This window comes from Podarcis melisellensis (genome assembly GCF_964234715.1).
Source record: "Podarcis melisellensis genome assembly, chromosome: 1".
NCBI classification, from domain to species: domain Eukaryota; kingdom Metazoa; phylum Chordata; class Lepidosauria; order Squamata; family Lacertidae; genus Podarcis; species Podarcis melisellensis.
Window position 1 is genome coordinate 8,081,711 of NC_138528.1, and position 22,384 is coordinate 8,104,094.

The 22,384-nt window shown below is 47.3% G+C and overlaps 3 protein-coding genes across 8 annotated transcripts in view; 1 reads left to right on the plus strand and 2 right to left on the minus strand.

Annotated features, from left to right (window-relative positions):
• The window catches only part of JKAMP (JNK1/MAPK8 associated membrane protein), a 93,302-nt gene that overhangs the window by 68,173 nt on the left and 2,745 nt on the right, over nucleotides 1-22,384 (plus strand). The window contains exons 1-6 of one of the 6 annotated variants that reach the window (XM_081914857.1): nucleotides 17,637-17,943; nucleotides 18,934-19,022; nucleotides 19,289-19,443; nucleotides 20,264-20,470; nucleotides 21,527-21,708; nucleotides 22,221-22,297. In XM_081914857.1, coding sequence (XP_081770983.1) covers nucleotides 17,940-17,943; nucleotides 18,934-19,022; nucleotides 19,289-19,443; nucleotides 20,264-20,470; nucleotides 21,527-21,708; nucleotides 22,221-22,297 — 714 coding nt within the window. In that variant the 5' untranslated portion in view covers nucleotides 17,637-17,939. Of the gene's footprint in view, nucleotides 1-17,636; nucleotides 17,981-18,430; nucleotides 18,718-18,932; nucleotides 19,023-19,288; nucleotides 19,444-20,263; nucleotides 20,471-21,526; nucleotides 21,709-22,220; nucleotides 22,298-22,384 lie in introns of those variants that run through there. The other 5 variants (XM_081914859.1, XM_081914860.1, XM_081914855.1 and 2 more) reach the window with 5 other exon arrangements.
• On the minus strand, nucleotides 3,525-7,100 carry GPR135 (G protein-coupled receptor 135; the record flags this gene model as incomplete). The annotated part of the gene is made up of 1 exon (XM_081921436.1): nucleotides 3,525-7,100. One exon carries the CDS (start codon nucleotides 7,098-7,100, stop codon nucleotides 5,277-5,279), a length of 1,824 nt encoding a protein of 607 aa, XP_081777562.1. The 3' UTR covers nucleotides 3,525-5,276.
• On the minus strand, nucleotides 8,467-17,033 carry L3HYPDH (trans-L-3-hydroxyproline dehydratase). The gene is made up of 6 exons (XM_081916483.1): nucleotides 16,475-17,033; nucleotides 12,855-13,024; nucleotides 11,751-11,873; nucleotides 10,493-10,630; nucleotides 9,720-10,036; nucleotides 8,467-9,678 (listed from the first exon to the last, which is right to left on the minus strand). The coding sequence occupies exons 1-5, from the start codon at nucleotides 17,016-17,018 to the stop codon at nucleotides 9,911-9,913; spliced, it is 1,101 nt and encodes a 366-aa protein (XP_081772609.1). The 5' UTR covers nucleotides 17,019-17,033; the 3' UTR covers nucleotides 8,467-9,678; nucleotides 9,720-9,910.

Consider the following 22,384-nt stretch of genomic DNA (forward strand, 5'->3'; position numbering starts at 1 on the left):
TGACCACCCGCTTTCTTTTCTTCCTTTCTTTTTAAAAGAGACTAATTTAATCAAGATTGCGCAGAGATTCCTCCTACTGCATGGAGTGAAAAGCAGCAGCTCCATCTACTGGTTGAAAGTCTCCTTCCTTCGGCATCTTCACCTGTGCTGTTCGCATCTTTCTGGCAGTTGCTACATCAGAGTCCTTTTAATAGTACCGAACAAATAGCTAACAAATCAGTGTGGGTCTCACTTTACAGATTAACATATGCAAAACAACAATACAACACACCACCCCAAAGTAAATTTAGACAGTGGCAAAGTGGCTGTGAGTGGAAGTAGCATTTTTTGGTTTTCTATGAGAAATGTTGTGGCTCAGTGCTTAGGGTGTCTGCTTTAGGTTTTGCATGCAGACAGCTGCAGGTTCAAACCTTGGCATCTCCAGGTAGAGCTCCTTCCGGAAACCTTGGGCGGTTGCTGCCAGTCAGTGCAGACAATATTGAGCTAAAAGGCAACTTCTTACTATTCTTGGAAACAGAGCAAGTTACTCAAAACAGGCAGGTGGTTGACTTCACATGTTATCCTAAGGCTGTTAATAGTATGAGAATTACTGTATGGGACAAAAAGGGCAAACAGAGGACAGACCAACAAATTTTAGGCAGCAGGTTATTTTTAAAAAAGATACTTTAATAGATCCTTGCTGGTCAGGCACCCAAAAACATTTGGGAAACTCCTGCCAAAAATAAAAGAGTAAAAGCTTTGTATTGTAGCCAACACTGCATGAGCAGTGGTCCAATGCCGAGGGCCTTCTGGCGGTTCCCTCATTGCAAGAAGTGAACTTACATAGGCAGAGGGCTTTCTCAGCAGTGGCGCCCTCCCTGTGGAATGCCCGCCCATCACATGTCAAGGAGATAAATAACTATACAACATTCTGAAGCTATCTTAAGGCAGCCCTGTATAGTGGTACCTCTGGTTATGTACTTGATTCGTTCTGGAGGTCCGTTCTTAACCTGAAACTGTTCTTAACCTGAGGTATCACTTTAGCTAATGGGGCCTCCTGCTGCCGCCGCTGCACAATTTCTGTTCTCATCCTGAAGCAAAGTTCTTAACCCGAGGTACTATTTCTGGGTTAGCGGAGTCTGTAACCTGAAGCGTATGTAACCCGAGGTACCACTGTATCGGAAAGTTTTTAATGCTTGGTGTTCAGTTGTGTTTTTATATTATATTGGAAGTTGCCCAGAGTGGGAAGGGTATAAATAATAATGTAGCATCGTCATCGTAAATGTTTCCTTAATAATGAGCTTCAGGCAGGCATCAGGCATTTATTTATTATTTTTTATTATTATTATTTAGGTAGGTGCCTGCTTCAAACTCACGTGGGCTTTAATCTGATCTTCCAATTTGTGGTGCATTTTACATTTGTGTTATGAATACAAATTTGCTGCTTTAATGTTGCTTGCCCATGGGAGCAATGGTGGTACAGATATAAGTCAGCAGTGTGTCGTAGCAGCAAAAAAGAAAAAGAAAAGCTAATGCTATTTTAGGCTGCATCAACTGAAGTCTAGTACCCTGATCAGGGGAAGTAATAGTACCACTGTATTCTTGCCTTGGTCAGACCACAAATGGAATACCGTGTCCAGTTCTGGGCACCGCAGCTTAAGAAAGATATTGACAAGCTGGAACATGTGCAGAGAAGAGCAACCAAGATGATCAAGGGTCTGGAAACCCAGGCTTAGGAGTTAGTTATGTTTAGCATGGAGAAGACGATATCTCTAGAGGTGATCATAAAATCACCAAGGGTCATCTACTCCAACCCCGTGCAATCCAGGAATCTCAGCTAAAGCATCCATGACAGGTGGCCACCCAACCTCTGCTTGAAAACCTCCAAGGATGGAGAGTCCATCACCTTCCGAGGGAGACTGTTCCACCATCAAACAGTTGTTACTGTCAGAAAGTTTTTCTTAATTGGAATCTCCTTTCTTGTAACTTGAAGCCATTGGTTTGAGTCCTAGCCTCTAGAGCAGGAGAAAACAAGCATGCTCCATCTTCCAAGTGACAGCCCTTGAGATATTTGAAGATGGCTCTGATATCGATGCCTTATGAGGAACAGCTAAGGGAGCTGGGCATGTTTAGCCTGGAGAAGAGGAGGTTAAGGGGTGATATGATAGCCATGTTCAAATATATAAAAGGATGTCACATAGAGGAGGGAGAAAGGTTGTTTTCTGCTGCTCCAGAGAAGCGGACACGGAGCAATGGATCCAAACTACAAGAAAGAAGATTCCACCTAAACATTAGGAAGAACTTCCTGACAGTAAGAGCCGTTCGACACTGGAATTTGCTGCCAAGGAGTGTGGTGGAGTCTCCTTCTTTGGAGGTCTTTAAGGAGAGGCTTGACAACCATATGTCAGGAGTGCTCTGATGGTGTTTCCTGCTTGGCAGGGGGTTGGACTTGATGGCCCTTGTGGTCTCTTTCAACTCTATGATTCTATGATCTCTCAGTCTCCTCTTTTCCTGGCTAAACATACCCAGCTCCTTCAAGCGCTCCTGGTAAGGCTTAGTTTCCAGGCACTTAATCATCTTGGTTGCCCTCCTCTGCACATGTTCCAGTTTGTCAACATATGAGGGCCATCTTCAAATATCTGAAGAGTTGTCATATGGAGGATGGAGCAAGCTTGTTTTCTGCTACTCCAGAGAATAGGACCTGAACCAAAGGCTTCAAATAACAAGGAGATTCCAACTAAATATTAGGAAGAACATTCTGATAGTAAAAGTGTAAAGGTAAAGGACCCCTGGACAGTTAGGTCCAGTCAAAGGCGACTATGGGATTGTGGTGCTCATCTCACATCAGGCTAAGGGAGCTGCCGTTTGTCCACAGACAGCTTTCCAGGTCATGTGGCCAGCAGGACTAAACCGCTTCTGGTGCAATGGGACACCGTGACGGAAACTAGAGTGCACGGAAACACTGTTTACCTTCCCGCCACAACAGTACCTAATTATCTACTCACGCTGGTATGCTTTTGAACTGCTAGGTAGGCAGGAGCTGGGACAGAGCAACAGAAGCTCACCCCGTCACGGGGATTCGAACCACTGACCAACAAGCCCAAGACGCCACAACGCCACCCACTAGTGTATACTAGCTAGTGTATACTAGCTTACTGCACAAATAATCACATTGTTTCACCTACTTTTGCTTCTGATTCCATCGACCACTGGTATATGTGACCCCAAAAATCTTTTCCAGAGAGGAAAGTGGCCCCAGGATGGAAAATGTTCCTACTCCCTGTTGAAAGGAAATACTTTGTGCTCCTTTGCCGGGGGGGGGGAGGACCCCCAAGCACCTGCTTTATTTCTTCTCTCGCGAAATAAGGTAACATCACACTTACAAAAAAACGATATATACATAGAGGGTCTTTGTATTTGTAATAATTTCACACAGAGTAGGGCAAACAGTTCAGTTAAGGCCTCTGGAGAACACATGGAAATAACTTTTCTGCCAGCTGTGTCCTTGAAGCCACGGCATTGGCAGAATGGATCGTAGGCTGAACCACAGCCCCACACACCTAGGCTCACCTGGCCACAATACAGATCCGCCCCTTCTTTTTTACACCCCCCCCCCCAATGTTCAGGGGGTGCAGCTGGGGCTTCTGCTTTTCTCCTAAGTGTGCTGAATATTGTGAGAGCCCTGCTGTTTGAGGCCAAGAGGCCAGCACTTGATTCTTACGGCTGCCAGACGGATGGCCACAGGAAGCTTGCAAGCAACACCTGATTGCAACAGCACACTGCACACCTGCAATTCCCGGCAGCTGGCCTTTAGAGGCATATTGCTTCCAACAGTGGCATGGGGACATAGAGCCATTGTGGCTAGCAGCCATGGATAGCCTCGTCATCCATGGAAGAGGGATGCAAAAGGTTCATGATTTTTGTAGGGCGGTGGGGGGTTGATAAGCACTGAAACAGGTCAGCTGTGATGAGAATGGCATATCCTGCAAGTCACAAGTGACAATCTCACCTGCTAATGCAACAAGGACACCAGCAGAGCTGCCTGTCTCCACACCCAGTGCCTCTTGTGATTGCAAAAAATATGGGGGGGGTGCAGAGACTGGCACAACAGACCCCTAAAGAGCATGGGAGAAGCCCAAGAAGGAACCAGCCCCTTTGCAATGCTCTGCTTTCTGGTCTTTTTAATGTAAGGTGTTTTAATGTGCCAAGTTGGGAGAGGCTGTGCTCAAACCTTCCACGCTTGCTATCCAAACAGCTTGGTGCTCTCTCTCATTGCTGCCGGGGTGGTGGTGGTGTCTAGCCAGGTTTTTCGTCCCTGGTGATGCCTCCTGGCGGTCGCCCTTTAAGGTTCCCAGCCTATGTGTTTGTGTACACAAATGTGCATGGCGGGGGGGGGGGAGTCAATCGGGATCTTTCACCTGGGTGAAATAAAGCCTCGTTTCGCCCCTGCACACAAACACACAACCCTTTTCTCTCTTACCTCTCTTACCTCCATAACTTATTATTTATACCCCGCCCAACTGGCTGGGTTTCCCCTGCCGCTCTGGGGGGCTTCCAACAGAATATTAAACAGAATAAAACATCAAACATTAAAAAAATTCCCTAAACACCTTAACAATCACCAAGGACCTGCCTTACCCAGGGAGAAGGACTTGATGAGGTGTCACAGCAAGGTCAGCGAGGGGCATAGTTTCCTGAGCGGAGGGCCAGGAGAGTCGCATGTGGCCCTCAGTTCCTCACCTCTGCCCTCAAGCAAACTCTGCTCACTTTCTCTCCCTTCAGCTCAGTGCTGGGCTCTTGATGAGGCTCGGCCAGTTTCTTACACACCTTTTAATTCCCATGTCCCAAGGACATGGAAAGAAGCAGCACTCACTTCCCCTTTCTTTCAACAGCTGCAGCAATTTTGCAGATCAGCCAAGGGAATAGTTGGGCTTGTCCAAATTCCCTCTTCCTGCTGCTTCTCCCACCTGCTTCCAGGGGGGGGGGTGCTCTTTAGAGCGAAGTCAGAGCAAATGGCAATTTGGGCTTTCTCAGGATTGATGTTTGCACAGGCCCATGCCTCAAAATCTGCTCGGACCCATGTTTTCTAGGGCAAGAGAAAGAGTGAATGAGCCCAGAGACTGATTGGGAAAGTCCTGGGTTTCAGAAAAAGACACAGGATTCACAGTGACGCCTTTGATTCACAGCACATCCTTCCAGTCTCTGTAACAATGTTCCAGTTGTGATGTTGAGGCTTCTAAGGACATGGCTTTCCCGGCCTTGCCATTAGGCCAACTCTGGTCCACTCCGACAATGTTTCACAGGCTGGTATCGGCAGCGCCCGTTTTTCCTTGCTGCAAGCCGCCTTCGGAAGCAGTGTCCGGCCACCCATCCCGGCAGAAGAGCAGCGCCGGGTTCCTGCAGGCCCACACCCCCAATTCCCCTCCGCTGGCCGGGCTGGAGGAGGTGAGGGTGCTTCCCACAGTGCCTCCGCTTCCATGGCTGGCGTACCGCTCCGCCCGGCTCTTGCCCTCCAGGCGACGGCCTTGGGTGGCAGCCAGCGCCACCGCAGCCACGTTGCCCCTCGTCCTGTACCCCCCTTCCCGGTTGCGCCCGAGCAGCATGGCGATATTGGGGTTCCGGGCGGCGTAGATGAGGGGGTTGATGGCTCCGTTGGCCCAGGCCATCCAGCAGGCCACAGTGTCCACGGCGGGCGAGAAGGAGACGTGGCCCGTGGCGGCGGCCAGGCCCAGGACACAGTAGGGGCCCCAGCAGCAGATGATGGAGACGATCATGATGAGGACCGTGGTGGCTGTCCGCATCTCGCCGTAGTAGCGCAGCAGGTGCCCGTAGGTGGTGAGGGGGCGCACCCTGCTCTCCGAGCGCCGTACTGCGCGGCAGATGTTGTAGTGGCAGAAGCACATGAGGGCGAAGGGCAGCAGGTAGCACAGGACGATCAGCGCGGCGCCGTAGGGGGGCCCCAGGCGCGAGGACCCCCAGGGCAGGGCATACATGCAGTGGTAGGCCTCGGGCTCCGCTTCCTCCTCCTCTTCCTCGTCTTCCCTCCGGCCCAGCAGGTACCAGGGCCCCGAGAAGCCCAGCGCGGCCAGCCAGACGGCGGCCAGGAGCTGCGCGGCCCTCCGACGGCCCATTTTGCGCCTCGGCTGGCGCACGATGGCGCAGTAGCGGTCGAAGGAGAGCAGCGCCATGGTGAGCGTGGCGGCGATGCCCAGGCCGGCGTGCGCGGCGGCGCTGGCCAGGCAGAGGCGCGGCCCGAAGAGCCAAGCCCCGTGGGGGCGCCCGCTGAGCAGGCTGGCCAAGGCGGGCGGCAGGCACAGCGCGGCGCCCAGCAGCTCCGACAGCGACAGCGACAGCACGAAGGCGTTGGTGACCGTGCGCAGAGGCCGGTGCCGCGCGATCACCACCACCACGGCGCCGTTGCCCAGCGCCGACAGCGCGAAGATCAGCAGCAGCAGCAGCGCCTGCGACGCCAGCGACGCCCCGGACCAGCCCCACGCCGCCTCCGACGGGGCCTCCGGCACGGACACCTGCCCGCCGCTCTCGTTGCGCCCCGGCGCCGAGCCGTTGATCAGGAGCAGCAGCGCGGATCCCTCCATGGCCAGGCGCCTTCCCGGCCCCGAGAGGGAGACCGGCGGCTCCGTGGGGCGGGAGAGGGGCGCTCCGGCCGGCCCGAGGTGCCGGGGGTGACTTAAGGCGCACTTGGAGAGCCCCGGGCGCAAAGCTCCATCTGGGGACTCTGCCCTCTGCTCCTCACCGGCGCGTCTGGTCTGGCCACCGGCGCGAAAGGCAGCTGGCGGCGCCGGCCTTTGGGATCGTTGCCCGGGGGCGCCTGGCGGGGACGCGGCGGCTCCTTGGGTGGCGCAGCCTCCGCTTGCCGCAGAGGCGCGGGATTGCTTCGGCGCTCGCTGCGCGCCCGGCACATCTCTCGCTCTCTTCCGCGTGGCAGAGAAACCTTCGGGGGCTCGAGGAGTCGCTGACGTCTCCGCAGTCGGTTGCCCCGGGAAACCACGATGGCGCACACGCCGGAGAAGCCGGCAGCCGCGACGACCCCATTCTCTCCCCCGCCCGCCCCAAACGCCCTTCTGGCCCCTTCTTTTCTGCCGCCGTGCGGACGGGTCCATGCATTTCTTCCTGGACGGCTGTCTCCTTCAAGAGCTGCTTCCCAACAGCGCGGCTTCTCACCCGTTGCGGTATCTTTTTGGATTTCTGCGCATCGCGAGGGAAAGGGGGTTTGCTGTGCCAGGCAAGCGCGCAGGGGTCAAGCGTGCAGATCCTTGCGGATGGGCGAGAAAGGAGAAGTTTGCAGCAGGCAGGGCAGAGATTTTAAAGGGCTCCTGCGCTGTTTCGAGTTGCCACCTGTTAAGTGGCTCAAGAATAAACGGCGCCAGACACACGGAAACGGAGGGAAGCCTCGCCATCAGGTTCCCTCTCTGCTAGGAAAAGCATTCCTTCTTGCAGACCTTGGAGAAAGGTGACAAGCAAGAACTAGATGGAGCAAGGCCATTGCTTCATCCAAGTCAGAAGCAGTTTTTTCATTCCCTTCTATAACCATGTCAAGTGAGGGGTGAGAGCAGACCAAGGGGATGCGATTCCTAACTTTTGTTCGGAATCTAACGAATAGCATTTGTTCAGTAGCCTAGGCCAAGTCCAGCCACATACATGCAAGAGGTCTTAATGCACGCACACTCATTTCTTTGTCCAGGAAAGTTCAGTCTACAGCAACCCCAAAAAGCACTTGAGGGGTGCAGTCTGGGGAGAGGATGGAGGCTGCCAACAGTCCCAATGGCCAGATACAGAGGAGTGAAGGGACATATTTTGGCCTCCAGGCCTGGGGTTCACCATTGCTGCTGCACAGTCTCCACTCAGCCCTGGGTGACCAAATGCAGCATTTTGTGAAGAGGCAAGTTAAAGCAGTGCAGCTTTTTTCTTACCGTTGCACAACTGGAACTGCCAGTCTCCGTGTGCAGTTTGTTGTCTAGCAGACAACAGCTAGAATGATGGGAGCTGCAGTTCAGCAACAGCAGCAGGTTCCCCACTCCTGTTCTAAGCCAAACAGTCCCTCAACTTTTACTTGCCATGACACACAGCTCACAAATGCAATGATGGTCATCATAAGGACATGTGGCTGAGCAGGTTTGCTATTAATTAAACAGGGCTCTTTGGTCAATGAAACTATTCCAACACTTTGGGTACAAAGGATTTTCTCAAGCTGAAGACTTCAAAGTGTTCTGAATAATTCATGCAACCCACACTTGGGAAGATGCTATCCTGATATGAGGTACCAAACAGTGCAATGATAGAGGTATATGTCTCAGCTGTTCCTTCTTGAACAGGTTTTTGGGGTATTCAGAGAAACCTGCAAAAATCTATTTAACCAGACGTACAGCAGGACACCCTAGGGAAGAATGGCTGCATCATACTATTTTCAAACCAAACTATTTGTCTCCAATAAAGGTCACAACCTAAATCAGTTGCCCTTGACAACTCTTAAGGAGGCGATGTTTAAATTTTTATTATAGATAGAAAGCATAGTATGACGACATAATTCTTTAATTTTATTTTACAAGGTGGGGCTGCAGCATGCTTAGTATTCCACTTAAAAACAAAAAGCCCTAAGTGGTTTTACATAAGACAATACAAAATATTAACTAAAATACTGATAAATTTAAATGTTAAAACTAAAGCATATTTTAAATGAAGCTTGTGGTGCAGAAGTCATACCTTCTCCCTCTTTTGAGAATCAGGATTCCAGAGCTTGACTTATTGCTAGAGTCTGTTACAGGAAATAAAGAACTTATAACACATTCTTTAATCAGGTGCCTGTTGATATCCCAGGAACTTCACACAAAGAAGGGAAATGTTAAAGTATTGCGTTCAAACATTTGCACCTGCACTGCAGCATTACAGTAAAGGTTAAAGAAGTTCAGCAATGAAAGCAACATAAAGAGACATAACAGCCATCAAAAAGCTCCAAGAAAAGTAACATACAAATTCTGTAGCACTTTGAATATAAAAATGGCCCCCTGAAGGGGTTATTTCGCAGTCTTGTTCATTATGGTACTGCATTCACTTCAGGCAGGACACAAGTCAGAGGTAGGACCCTCACCTTTGAAAAAATCAAACTGTCTTGGAATTTGAAGCAGATTGGCTCCAAAGCTGCGGTAGCCAAAACAGGCTGGCTTCGGAACAGTTTTGAAGCCTTCAGAGGTCTTCTAAGTTGCTGTTTTTAACTAGTTTTTACATGTTTTTTACATGTTTTTACAAAGTCACGCAAGTTGAAATTGAAAGTGCCAGGCAGACAGGAGGGGAACATGTAGGTGTTTCAAGGATAATCAGAGTATTTGGTCAAGAAGGTACAACACTACCCAGATAAACTTATGGGGTTATACAGGTATGCCCAAGCTCTGATCTCAAGGGTTGGAGGCTAATGGCAAAGACATGTTCAACACCCCCCCGCCGAGAATCTCCCACATAAATGAGCTTTCATTTTATTCTTTATCAGACCAGACCAGGTGAATGAGCCTGTGTGGTTGGAGAAAGGGGAAGAAACCTCCATCCCTTACCTGCTTATCAATCTTGACCAGCCTACTGCTAGTAACAGGAACAAGCATTTATATATGTATCTTGGTAATCTTTACAACAACTTTGTAAAGCATGTCAGTATTATCATCTCTCTACTGAAGATGGGGAGGGCGTAGACTTAGTAGGGCCTACCTAAGGCGATCCAATGAACCTGCTACTTCACAGTTCAGTCTTAAGTCATAGTGCCACACTATGTATATTTTATATACAGACAAGGAGCTTCAGAACCACTTTGGTGAAACTGAATGAGAGCCTTAATCACCTGTAAGATGGAGGGTTATGCCAGCAATTAAAAGAAAGCAAAATACACATATCAAACAGGGTTATTGGAAGCAGTATAGTAGCACAGTCACTTAAGAAAGAAACCATATTTCAGTGGGTCCTCCTCCTCAAAAGTGAAGGTTGACATTCCAGTATAAAAGGATTCTCCAGAGACTTCTACAATAACAGCATTGTGGTCACCGCATTTGGTTTCCTGGGTCAAAAGAAAATGCTTCAGATTAATTAGGAAAAATACACTGGTTTACTTACAGCACAAACTTTTGTAGGCAGCATCTGAATACATGTGATGATGTATACATCTAAACTAAAGTGACAATGAAAGAACAGAACAGAATATAAAGCCAGCATTTAAGGCTTAAATTGTTTACATTATGTTTTAAGCAAAAGTGAGGCAAATTACTAAAAGTAATGAAAACCATTAATCATTTGGTCCTAATTCATATAATGGCATCATGATCTTATAACAAGATCAGTTTTTCTTGGCTAGCTGAGAGCATTTCATCCACAAATGAAGTAACCCTACTCACTTGTGAATGCTGGAAGAATTCAAGCTATCCGACTAAACAAGACCCAGGGCACAGCAAAGCCACCAGTCCATCACATACTTTTCATTTTTCTAAATTACCAAAGATAAATGTTTGGAGCTTGCCTTTATGGCTTTCCCAGTGAACAGGGAACCAGTTGTACTGCTTCTGAAGGTCCTGGTCTGGTTCAGCTGAATGAGTCCTTTATGGTATTGTAGAGCAATGCGAGCTGTCACACCCGACCCGGTAGGACTTCGGTCAACCTAGTTTGGAGAGAAGCAGACGTGTTTTAGCTGCATCATTCAGGAATGCAACAAATGTAATCAATGATTTTTACTTTTTTAAAAGGTGCACATGCCTGAATTATATCCCTGAAATATGCTATTCAATATTAAAGAGAGAAAATGTGTATGTGCACCCAGAAACTAAGCTATCTAGAACAGATTTCCCCTGCCTTTTTCTGACTGTGGCCCCCTTCTGACTTTCTTTCCTGTCTCTCCCCATGGGCATAGCTGGGGGGGGGGGGCAAACTTGCCCCCTAACAAAAATCCTGGCTATGCCCATGCCCCCTTCTCATCGTATTGGTAGAAAGGTAGCTATTTAAATATTTTGTTTGTAAATAGAACATGTTTTATTTATAATTTATGCAAAACACAATTATATAGAATGATAGGAACATAATGAAATATTGTTGAAGCAGAAAAACATAGAATCATGGAGCTGAAAGGAACCCCAAGGGTTATCTTTCTAGTCCAACCCCCTGCAATGAAGGAAACTTAGCTAAAGCATCCATGACAGGTGGCCATCCAACCTCTGCTTAGAAACCTCAATGGAAGAGTGCAGAACCTCCTGAGGGAGATTCATCTTCCATGTACTATAAAAAGTAAACAACACTTATTTGACCTGTTATTTGACACAGAGGGGAAAACCTACAGATACAGTCCAAAAGGCACACAGGGAGTTCTGTATATATGGGAGAATTTTAAAAAGCAAGTGATCCTCACTGACCTGGTGCAAAAAGTTGGAAGTTGCCTAGCTCCACAACAGAAGCCTAGTCTTTCTTTTTTCCTGGCCAAGATGGTAGATACATTTCCCCATCAAGCATCATCTGGGTCAATTTGTCAGACCGGGAAATATTTTGTTTCTTTCTCGATTCACTTAATTTGTCAATCAGATCTTGGACTTTGTTACTCAGTTCTATGTTCCTAGCTCTATACAGCTCCTAGAGTCTCTCAGAATTTAAGAGTTGAATACAGCAAGGAATGCAGAATTGAGCATCCTACAGATATGCTGCCTTTTCCTTTTCTCTACTACAAATACAAATTGAGAACCCTTGTGATGAAAAGGGGCAAGGTGGAACTTCTCTTGCACAGTATTCTCTACCTGTGCATCTGCAAACACACATATGTTGCTTGTTGGTTCATCACTAAATGCATCTTTCCCATCTGTCAGGATAGTCCCATAAATGAAAGCCGTGTCTTCAATCTCAGGATGGTGAACTTTGAACTAGAAGAAAACAGAAAATGGCATCAGATAAATGCAACAAAATAGCAATAATATAATAAGAACCCCACAGACTATGTGCTCATCTAGTATTATTATTAAGAGGATGTGCAGCTCAGGAGAAGAAATTGACAGTCTCTTTGTAGTAGTGGAACCACGTGCTTAAAGACCATCTAGGTCCCATTGCTCCTAGCTAGCAAAGCCAATGGTTAACAATTTTGCAGTCCAAAACATCTATACGGTGCCATGTTGGCTACCCCTGGTCCAGGTCATTACAATATGCCTTGAGGCCAAGTTTGTACAGATGTTAGGAGGCAGCTGCACTTATTTTCAGTAACCTCCCAATGAGAAAACAGCAGCTTCCATGGAATTATCATTGAGGATATCACAGTTCAGTTTCTGCTGGAGACTTTTCTTGGATTTCACACACACAACACACAGCCTTCTCCCTAGCACTGAACACCCCAGTTCCCACTCCCAACTGCTCCAAAGCATCTCACTATATGAACAGCAAACCACTTTTAGATACTCAAGAATGGACAAAACTGCATAAACCTGTTTCTAAGACAAAGCTAGTCAAAGTGTTATCTGTCTAACAAAATAATGTATATGTTATATTGACAGGATTATGGAAAAAGATTAGCTGCCCACAAAAAAACAGGACTTTGATATTTTTTAACAATCAATGCATGATTTGCATCAGCTCCATTTGGAAGAGAGAAACCTCATTCACAATATTATGCAGTCTGCCAATCAGGCTTGTAAACAGTAACTTGGTAATCTATGGCAAGGAAGACTTGCTTCCAAGTGAACTTGAAGAGGCATAACAACACTGGTTTTCTTTTGTTTTTCGTTACAAATAACTAATATAGGCAATATATGAACAAGTAGATTAGTAATTTAAAGACATTTAACTTATAGATTTATTTAAAAATATATAAATAATTTAGTTATATTGTACAATACAGAGAAATCTGACTATACCTGAGCCTTTACTGCTTCAGTTACTGCAGATGCTGCATCTACTAGATCCCTAATCCTTGAAGAAGAAAGATCAAGTCCCAATCGATCAGCACTGACAAATGCATAGAAAGTGCCGCCATATCCAACATCCACAACTACTTTTCCATAGCCAGGAACATCAACGGTTAAATCTAATAATCAAGAAAAGGACAAGGCATTACTGCAAATAATTCAGGTTTCCCCTCTGTAATCTGTTCTGACATCCGCTCACCCCAAACAACAGTGCCTATCTACCTATTATGGTGACAGTAATATCAGTTAAGAATGCTGAAAAGCAGTCTGGTAACTAAAGACTAAGGGAGCAATGCAAACCCCAGATCTGCTGGGATGAGCGAGGTATCTGGTTCAACCAGCCTATGCTGGCATAAGCACATTCCAGCTCAGCCTGAGAGATCCCAGCATAACTCCCTCAGGACAGCAGAGCTGGCTGAGATCTATGGCAGCAGAAACCCTGAAGAATGGGTGTTCTGGGGGAGGGACTGGACAGGGGGACTTATATCAGAGGGACTGTATCCTAGGTTTGTCTTTCCTCTACCAGGCTTAGGCCAATTCAGGCAGTTAGTAGCCTTGTTACTGAACAGTTTGGAATAGGGGTGATTTATGCCAGCTTAGTTTAAACCGGTTTAAATTCTGGCTTCCTATAGTTAGGTCTGCTCCTTAAGAGTAATTAATCGAGCACCAGTCATCAGAACATTTTTACCATCCTGCAAATTAGAGACTTCTTTTTCAGGCAGCACAACAGAAACAGAAACAATTAGGATCCCCCAGTAACTTAAAGACTATTATTTGAAACAAGTGGAACAACATCGTGCTATTACAATTGTTCTGTCTGTGCAAGCATTGCTTGCTATATGGAATGATCTCCCCCCCCCCCCGCCATGTTGTTCTGGGGTTCTCCCTACCCGCAAGAGCTGATGGGGACACAGAGGGCATGCAGAAGATCAGGGAAAGCCCTGTTGTGCTAAGATGACTTGTGCTGGTTCCCAGTAGCACGACTATTTAGTTGAATCTGACCCAATATATCCTTGCCTCCGACCAGGAGAGCTCCTGTTCAAGGTTCCAGCCAGCTACTCTCTTCTTTAGCAAAGTCCATTTCATTCCTCTCCCTTTTCTTTTCCAACCAATGATCCAACACTGCATGACTACAGAGCATGATTTCACTGAGCATGCACTGGGCAAATAGGGGGGTGTTATTTATTTTTTAAAATAAACTGCAAACTTGATGTCTCAGACAACAAAACGTACAGCTCACTAGAACATTCAAGAAAGGAAGTGTCGTGCAGATAGGTGTTCTTTCCAAGATGCAAAGTTAGAGCCTGGGGAATAGCAGAAAAGAAGGTTAGTCATATTTGTCAATTATCTAGCATGCAGGGTCAGAATAATAAAAAGCATATTCCTCCACACCTGACCTGACACCTACTTTTTGTGCAAACCTACACATTTATGAGCCTTGTTATCAGTTAAAATTGAACTATTGTGGTTTCCCAAAAAGGATCCTGGGAATTTTAACTTTAGAGAGGATACCAAGAATTATATTAGAGGTTCCTGCCCACACCCGCCTTCACAGAACTACAGCTTTCAAGATTCCTTGGGGAAACCAAACTTTTATTTGAAGTCTTAATTGGAGGCAAGTCATTTACTACTGCGGAACTATTCAGACCATGAGAGAATTCATGACTTCATTTAGATTCTCCCCACACCTGGGAACTAAAGAAGTTCATTCTAAATTTCTCCTACCAGTTATGGGATTGTGCAGTCAGAATTTAGGAGAAAATGTGGTTAAAAAAAAAGAGGATCCCATTAAACTAAAGCTAATTGTCATTTTATGTTACAGGTGGGTAGCCGTGTTGGGACTTCCGTAGTCGAAACAAAATAAAAAAAATTCTATGAATTGTGCAATTAACTTGCTGCTTCCTGCAAGAAGAAAATGATACTGGATCTCCATCTCCACTCAGTGTGATAAAAAAGTAGTTAAGTGCTTCATACCACCTAGGCAGAGGGTGGGCTATAAATTTAATAAATAAATAAAACAAATAACACTAGTGAACAAAAGATACCTGAAACCACAGCAAGGCAATTATGTATGGAAACAGAGAGGAAGCCCACCTTAGGTAGAAAGTAGAGCATGATGTACCTGTAGCTGTAACTGTGGAATAAGAAAATGACCTGCCTTGCAAATCAAGGAAAGCCACACAATGGCTTTCTGGGACTACGTGATAATGGTGGCTCCGAGAGAAGATCTCACATCCACTTTGCTTCTCATCAGGTCCTGTAACTCAGTGCAGTGCAAATCAAGGTTTGGCTTAGCATGTTGTCCAAACCCAGGATTGTGGATAAGCTCTCTCTTCCTAACCATGATCTGTAGCCAAGAACAAACCTTAAGGAGAGAGTTTAACCAAGATCCCAACCACTGAGGAGGGGAAAAGTGAGCTCTTACCTGGGAGCCAGTGTGTTTGCACTAAACCATAGTTTGGTTTGGTTATGTGAAAATGCGGCCAATGCAGATGTACAGAACAAATGGCCAAGACATTTGATTGACCTACAATGTATGTTGAATATATGCTATATGGTAATTTATGGACCTAATAGGTATCTAAACCATTTGCCACTGTTCTTGTATGTAGGTTTTATTTTGTTTTTTATCTTATATTTTGGAAATGTACATCCAGTTTTTTCCCCCTTTAAATTTTTTGGGGGCTCCCAAGAGAGTCGGGCCCTAAGCTGTAGCTTGTTTAGCTTGTAAGTAAATCTGGCACTGCCCCTGGGGGTCCCTTCCAGTTCGTAAGATCCTAGGATTCTCTGTTTCACACCTATGCCTTTGGAGAGGATCCCTAATGTTATGTACTGAGTTGAATAGGATCCAAAAGGCAGCAGTCTGATTGGTCCTAGAACAATAGGATCCAGAATGCAGCAGTCTGATTAGTCCTAGAACAACAGGATCCAGAATGCAGCAGTCTGATTGATCCTAGAACAATAGGATCCAGAATGCGGCAGTCTGATTGGTCCTAGAACAATAGGATCCAGAATGCAGCAGTCTGATTGGTCCTAGAACAATAGGATCCAGAATGCAGGAGTCTGATTAGTCCTAGAACAATAGGATCCAGAATGCAGCAGTCTGATTAGTCCTAGAACAATAGGATCCAGAATGCAGCAGTCTGATTAGTCCTAGAACAATAGGATCCAGAATGCAGCAGTCTGATTAGTCCACAGGAACCACCCAATCCAGCTCCAGCTGGAAGTGAATCCGCAACCTGATTGGCCTACAGGAGAATCCCGGAATTAGCCAATCACGTGAGGCCCATTGTGTAAATAATGTATATAAGGCAGACATTCTGGGGGAACTTCCATTCCTCCTCACCACTATGAGCTGAATAAAGAGCATGAAATCCGCTCTGGGCTCCAGGTATATTTCTAATAATAATAATAATAATATGAGCTGAATAAAGAGCATGAAATCCACTCTCGACTCCCAGTATATTTCACCTAACTTGGCAGAGAGAGGTGCTCCGAAACACGGGACCAAAGCGCGTCCATACAGGACGCAGCGCTTGACACGGAAAGACGGCAGCGCTGCCCCCTACCGGTGGCGGCGGCGAAGGCGGCGACGCTGTGGAAGCGGACTCGGCTGCCGCTGCGCGTGCCGTCCCAGGTGGCGAAGGCGGTGACGGGCCCGCAGGGGCAGTGGATGACGACGGCGGCGGCGGCCTGGTCGGGTCCCGGAGGCGGCGGCGGGCAGAGCCCGTAGTCGAGGGCGAAGCGGGCGAGGCAGAGGACGGCGTGGCCGCACATGGCGCTGCCGCCCTCGTTGTGCACGAAGAGAGCCCCGAAGGCGGCGCCCGGCAGCTCGCTGGGCACCAGCGCCGCCCCGTACATGTCGCGGTGCCCGCGGGGCTCGTGCATCAGCAGCCGCCGGGCCGCGTCCAGCTCCGGGCGCTCCAGGAGGAGGCGGCGGCGGGCCAGCAGGGGAAGGTCCCGGGGGGGCTCCAAGGGGCCCAGGCCGCCCGGAGGAACCACCCGCAGCGGCTCCCCGCCCGCCTGCATCTCCACCGTGAGGAAAACGGGGGAGCCGGGCGCGCGGGGAGGGAGAGGCCGGGAGGCCCCGGCTTGGGCCTCAGGCGACGCCATGGCCGTTGAACGGTTTTTTACCTCACGGTGGTTTGTAACGGACGCCACCCGCCCAGGTCCCGCCCTCCGAGCAGGCATTGGCTGAGGGGGAGAGAGGAAGGGCGGGGAGAGCTGGACCGTTGGTCAGGCCTGTCGGAGTTGCACGCCCGGGATTGGTGGGAGAAGGCGACCGCCACCGCCCACTGACGCACACCGAAAGGGCATTGGCTGAGGGGTGTGCCCCTTCGCCTGTCCAGGATTGGTCAGAAGGGCATGGATGGCGTAAGCTGCAGGCGGCGTAAACATAGAGAGATGTAGAGTCACACACCTCATTGAATTTTTTTGTTATGCTTCCGGGTTCGCTTCCATATTCTTCGCCCATTTTTCTTCCGACGCCGTGGCGTCTATTTAATTTATTTATATGAAAAAGGTATCTTGTTCTTTTAAAAGAAATATTACCACAGCTGGACTCCTTAAACTGCTTCTAAATGAAGAATTTAACAAGGATCTAGAACCTGACCGCTTACTGAGAATTCGCATCTTAAGGCATCCATGCAATGTAGGCGGCGTTCTCCTCATAGAAATGCTGTGGGAAAGAGCGTCGGCCCCAGTGCATCTACAGAGGGGCAGCTCCCTTGAAGCTCACGCCGTGCGCCGCTCTTCATTTTTCTAGCTCTACTATGAAAAAGAGCCGAACATAATAGACCACGCCCCTCCCTGTTCTGTCTCAGTGTCCAATGAAGAGAGGAGCTTAGTCCGAGCCCCGCCCCGCCCGTCACCCATAGGCGGTCCCAAACGCGACCGCCGCGCCTATCGGGGGCGTGGCTATGTGAGGCGGACAAGCCAATCAACGAGGACTAGAGGAAACCGAGAGGAAGTGACGCAAAGCCAGCCGCTGTCGCTGTCAAGATCCCGGATGAGTTTGGGGGTGACTAGGTGGAGATGGGTGAGTTTTGGGTGCTGAGTTTATTACCTTTTCCCAGGTGAGAGGGGCTGTTTCTTCCAGCCGGTTTCTTAGCTGCAAAAGCAAGTAGCCCTCCAGTATCCTAAAAGCATAGCTAGAGAAGTAGATAATATAAATATCATTCTTTATATAATGTTATAGGGGAGGGGAGGTGGGGGAGAGATATTTTTTGCATGTCAGCTTTCGTGGGCTAAAGCGAGGAAGCGTTGCCCTCAACAGGGGAGAGATGCTACAATATCCCTCAGCCCTGGTCCTGCTGGCCAGGGGGACAGAAGTCCCAACAGCATCAGGGGAACCGAGGTTGGGACAGGCTGACTTCTAAGTTCCTGGAGGGGAACCTGTGGCCTTTTAAATTTAGCATTCCAGCTCGTCAGCTGGCACAGAGAATGGCTGTGGATGATGGGAGTTGCAGTTCAGCAACATGGGAATAGTAATAATTGGTGGTGGTGGCGGTGAGGACGACAACAAATTATAAGCCCATAAGAAGCCCATAAGGGTAGGGTATCAAGGCTGTAAAGAAACATCTTTTATGGCCCAGGCTTCTCTCCCCTTTCCTGTAGATAGGACCCCCCCCCCCAAATGATGTCAGAATTTCTGTGTCAGATGACAGCACTTCTAAACATTCCCTTTCTCTGAGCTCCCTGATGTTGAAATAGTTTTAATGTGGAAGCTGTTGCATGTCTGTTTACCTGGTTCTGCGTTCCGTGATTAGGGGGCAAAAGCTAACTGAAAGCTAGTAAAGCAAGATGTTTGAAGGTATTTGTGTGCAAACTGTTCTTTTTATTTTAAAAATGTATTTATTATTATTATTAAAGATAATAAAAATAAATAATAAAGCATTATAATTATTAACATTATTAACAGATTTTTGGTTTACAAAAGTATGTGCAATGTCTCTTTTTTCAAGTGTGCAAACTGTTATTAGCTTACAAGTATCTGCCACTCTCTTGGCTTTTCTATCTTTTGTATAAGTTGTAGATATTCAGCCAGATTGCCTTGGGCTTTATTGTGGAAGAACAGCAGAATTTATAAATGGGACTGAAATCCATGGCGATTGTGGGGTAAGTAGAGGATCGTGAAAAGACACTTGAGTATTTGAAGCTGGCATAGTTTAATGTTTTAGCTGCTATTATCCAACCATTAGTGGGTTTGGCTCGGGAAAGGATGGCCTGAACACATCTTGGGCTCAAGGAAACTGCTTGTCCTTCAAATACAGCACATTATTCAGTCCCTATCATTTGTCTGCATCCCTTTCCCAAGCCATTTTGTGTGTGTACAAAATGTTAATAGATATCTTTATAAAACAATATGTGATTAAACTCTCCAGGTGTGTCCAAGAGGGCAAAGGACAGATGCTCACAAAATCTGCCGGCCATGTATGGGATCTCCAGAACGCTATGATTGGCTTTACCTTGGCTTTATGGCAATGCTTCCTCTGATTTTGCATTGGTTCTTCATTGAATGGTATTCAGGGAAAAAGAGGTAAATGTTTCCTAAGCCCTGTTTCAAACAAGAAACTGAATGCAACTTTTGAATCTAAATGTGCACTTACCTTGCTATTGACGGTGCTGGGGAGGAACCAATTACTGCAAGTTGGAGGACTGCTTACCTGGCTTTGGGAAGGCAGCACAAGGGCTCTGGGATGCTAACAGCCCTCATGCCTCCTTCCCTAATTTGGGTGTCTCGCTTACCTGGCTTTGGGAGGGTGGTGAGAGGGCTCTGGGATGCTACCAGAGCCTTTGTGCTGCCTTCCCAAAGCTGGGTATATCCACAATCAGAGTTGTGCATGGGTGAGACAGTGGGAATAAATAGATGGAGAGTGGGTTTCTTATGCTCTTCTTCTATTTATTCTCTCCCACCCACTCAAAGCTACAACTGCACAAGTCTAATACAAGTGGGACGCGGGTGGCGCTGTGGGTTAAACCACAGAGCCTAGGACTTGCCGATCAGAAGGTCGACAGTTCGAATCCCCACAATGGGGTGAGCTCCCATTGCTCGGTCCCTGCTCCTGCCAACCTAGCAGTTCGAAAGCACATCAAAGTGCAAGTAGATAAATAGGTACCGCTCCAGCGGGAAGGTAAACGGTGTTTCCGTGTGCTCCTCTGGTTTGCCAGAAGCAGCTTAGTCATGCTGGCCACAGCTTAGTCATGCTGTACGCCTGCTCCCTCAGCCAATAAAGCGACTTGAGCGCCACAACCCCAGAGTCGGTCACGACTGGACCTAATGGTCAGGGGTCCCTTTACCTTTAATAAGATACAAATTACCTGTCCTGATTTCGATTCATTCTTTTCCCTCTTTCCAGCTCCAGTGCTCTGTTCCAGCACATTACTGCTTTAATTGAATGCAGCGTGGCAGCCATCGTTACTCTGCTTGTGAGCGACCCCCTGGGCTCCTTGCATATCCGCTCCTGCAAGGTGGTGATGCTTTCTGACTGGTACACCATGCTCTACAACCCGAGTCCTGATTACATCACCACTATTCATTGTACCCACGAAGCAGTCTACCCTCTGTGAGTATCTTTTCCGTGGCCTTGTCTGTGAGATTGCAGTTGTTTTGTAAGAATCCCCACCTCTTAACAGCTGTTCCCAGACAGGTAATCTTGGTGTCTTGATCTATGCATGCTTACTTAGAAGCAAGCCCTATTGTTGGGGATTACTACCACCCTTATATATAGTTGCAGTGTTTTTTTTTACTACTCTGCCCATATTTGCTAGGTCAAACCAGGGCTTAGAATGAACGCATCAGCTCCTGGGGAGGAAATTGCATTTGCTTTGCTCCTCCTTGGTCATTTCAGCTCCATACTGCAACTAAGCCAAGGTTCGGGTTAGCATGTCATCTGAACCTGGGATCATGCTCAGAGGAATCATGGAATTGTACAGCTGGAAGGGATCCCATAATCATCGAGTTCAACCCCCAACTGTTCCCGAAACCCAAGATCGAACCAGGGATCTTCAGAGCTTCAGTCTAACGCCATCCCAACTGTGGTTAAGTTCTCCCCTCCATAACCACAACCTGTAGCCAATTTTTGTTCTTGGCTTGGCTCCTGTGCCATGCTGAGCTAAAGGGACCAGGAAAAGAACAAAGCAGGTGTGATCTCCTCTCTGGGAGCAAACACATTTAAGCTGTCCCAGTAAGCCATACTTGGACATAGTGAACATGCCTATGACCAAGAGGAAATTTTTAAGCCCTTCCCTCCCTGTCGCTCATGGCTCACATGTCTCTCCAGGGCAATGGAAGAAAATGAATGGGAATAAGACGCTACTGTGCATTCGTGCTGGAGGGAGAATAAGGATAGGAAATAAGATAAAGAGGATATTATGCAGATTCCCATGACTTGAGGTACAAAATCTCCAGGGCCTGGATTTGTGGGACAGGAGGGCGTAAGAAAGTAGGAGACAGTGTTGATGTGAAGAAACAGCATCATAGCAAGGATTTTGCATAATTGGGGGTGTGGGCAGGCATAGAACTTGTGGCATATATGTGTCTTGTTTGTTGGCCTTATCAAGAGTGAGGTGTCAAGTTTTTGGCACTACTGTGCTCTGAAATAAACAATTCTCTCTTCCAGCTACACCATTGTATTTATATACTATGCCTTTTGTTTGGTGTTGATGATGATGCTTCGACCCCTTTTGGTGAAGAAGATTGCTTGTGGGCTAGGGAAGTCTGATCGATTTAAGAGCATTTATGCAGCTCTCTACTTCTTCCCGATCCTAACTGTGCTTCAAGCAGTTGGAGGCGGCTTGCTCTGTAAGTCACCTTTATTTTCCACCCCCTCACTTTCCCCTCTGCACAACTGGTGGAACAAACCAGGTAGTTGCACCTGACATGCAAACCAAGAACTGTGGTTAATGACTTCCAAACAAGCCACAATTGGAAGCTAATTTTCAGTTTAATCAGGCATGTTTGGAAGCTGTTAACCATAGCTCATGAATATCCTGGATTATTAAAGCAGGATTTGACTGTCTGGGTGTGGCAGCTGCCTAAGGACCATTTCACCTTGTGAGCTGAGCACTTTTCATACCACTCACTTTTGGTTACTACAAGGATACAGAATTTTATTATGTCTATTTCTATCCAACCTTTCCCCCCCCCCCCACTCTGGCACTGGGTAAAGTCAGGCTGATAGAACTCAGTGGGACTTACTTTTGAGTAGGCATGCTCAGGATTGCACCCCATAACAACTATTTATAGCTTCTGTGTGACTGGTGCGGTAAAACTGTGTTGGTGTGTCAGTGTAACGCACAACTGTTTTCTTCCAGACTATGCATTCCCGTATATCATCATAGTGTTATCTCTCGTCACCCTGGTTGTGTATCTGTCAGCTTCCGAAGTAGATGTAAGTAAAACACTGTTTCATTTTAAAATATATACTTTTTAAAAAGTGACCTACAACTGAAGGGAGAAAACAAAGGAAATGGTCAGC

What these genes read in the sequence shown, in the direction of transcription:
- L3HYPDH (XM_081916483.1), bottom strand. Translation starts at nt 17,018, where the DNA reads ATGGCGTCGCCTGAGGCCCAAGCCGGGGCCTCCCGGCCTCTCCCTCCC. An exon ending in CTGAAGCAGTAAAGGCTCAG is followed by an intron (nt 11,874 to 12,854) that starts GTATAGTCAGAT and finishes GTTTTCTTCTAG; the next exon opens with TTCAAAGTTCACCATCCTGA. An exon ending in TCACTGGGAAAGCCATAAAG is followed by an intron (nt 10,037 to 10,492) that starts GCAAGCTCCAAA and finishes CTTTTGACCCAG; the next exon opens with GAAACCAAATGCGGTGACCA.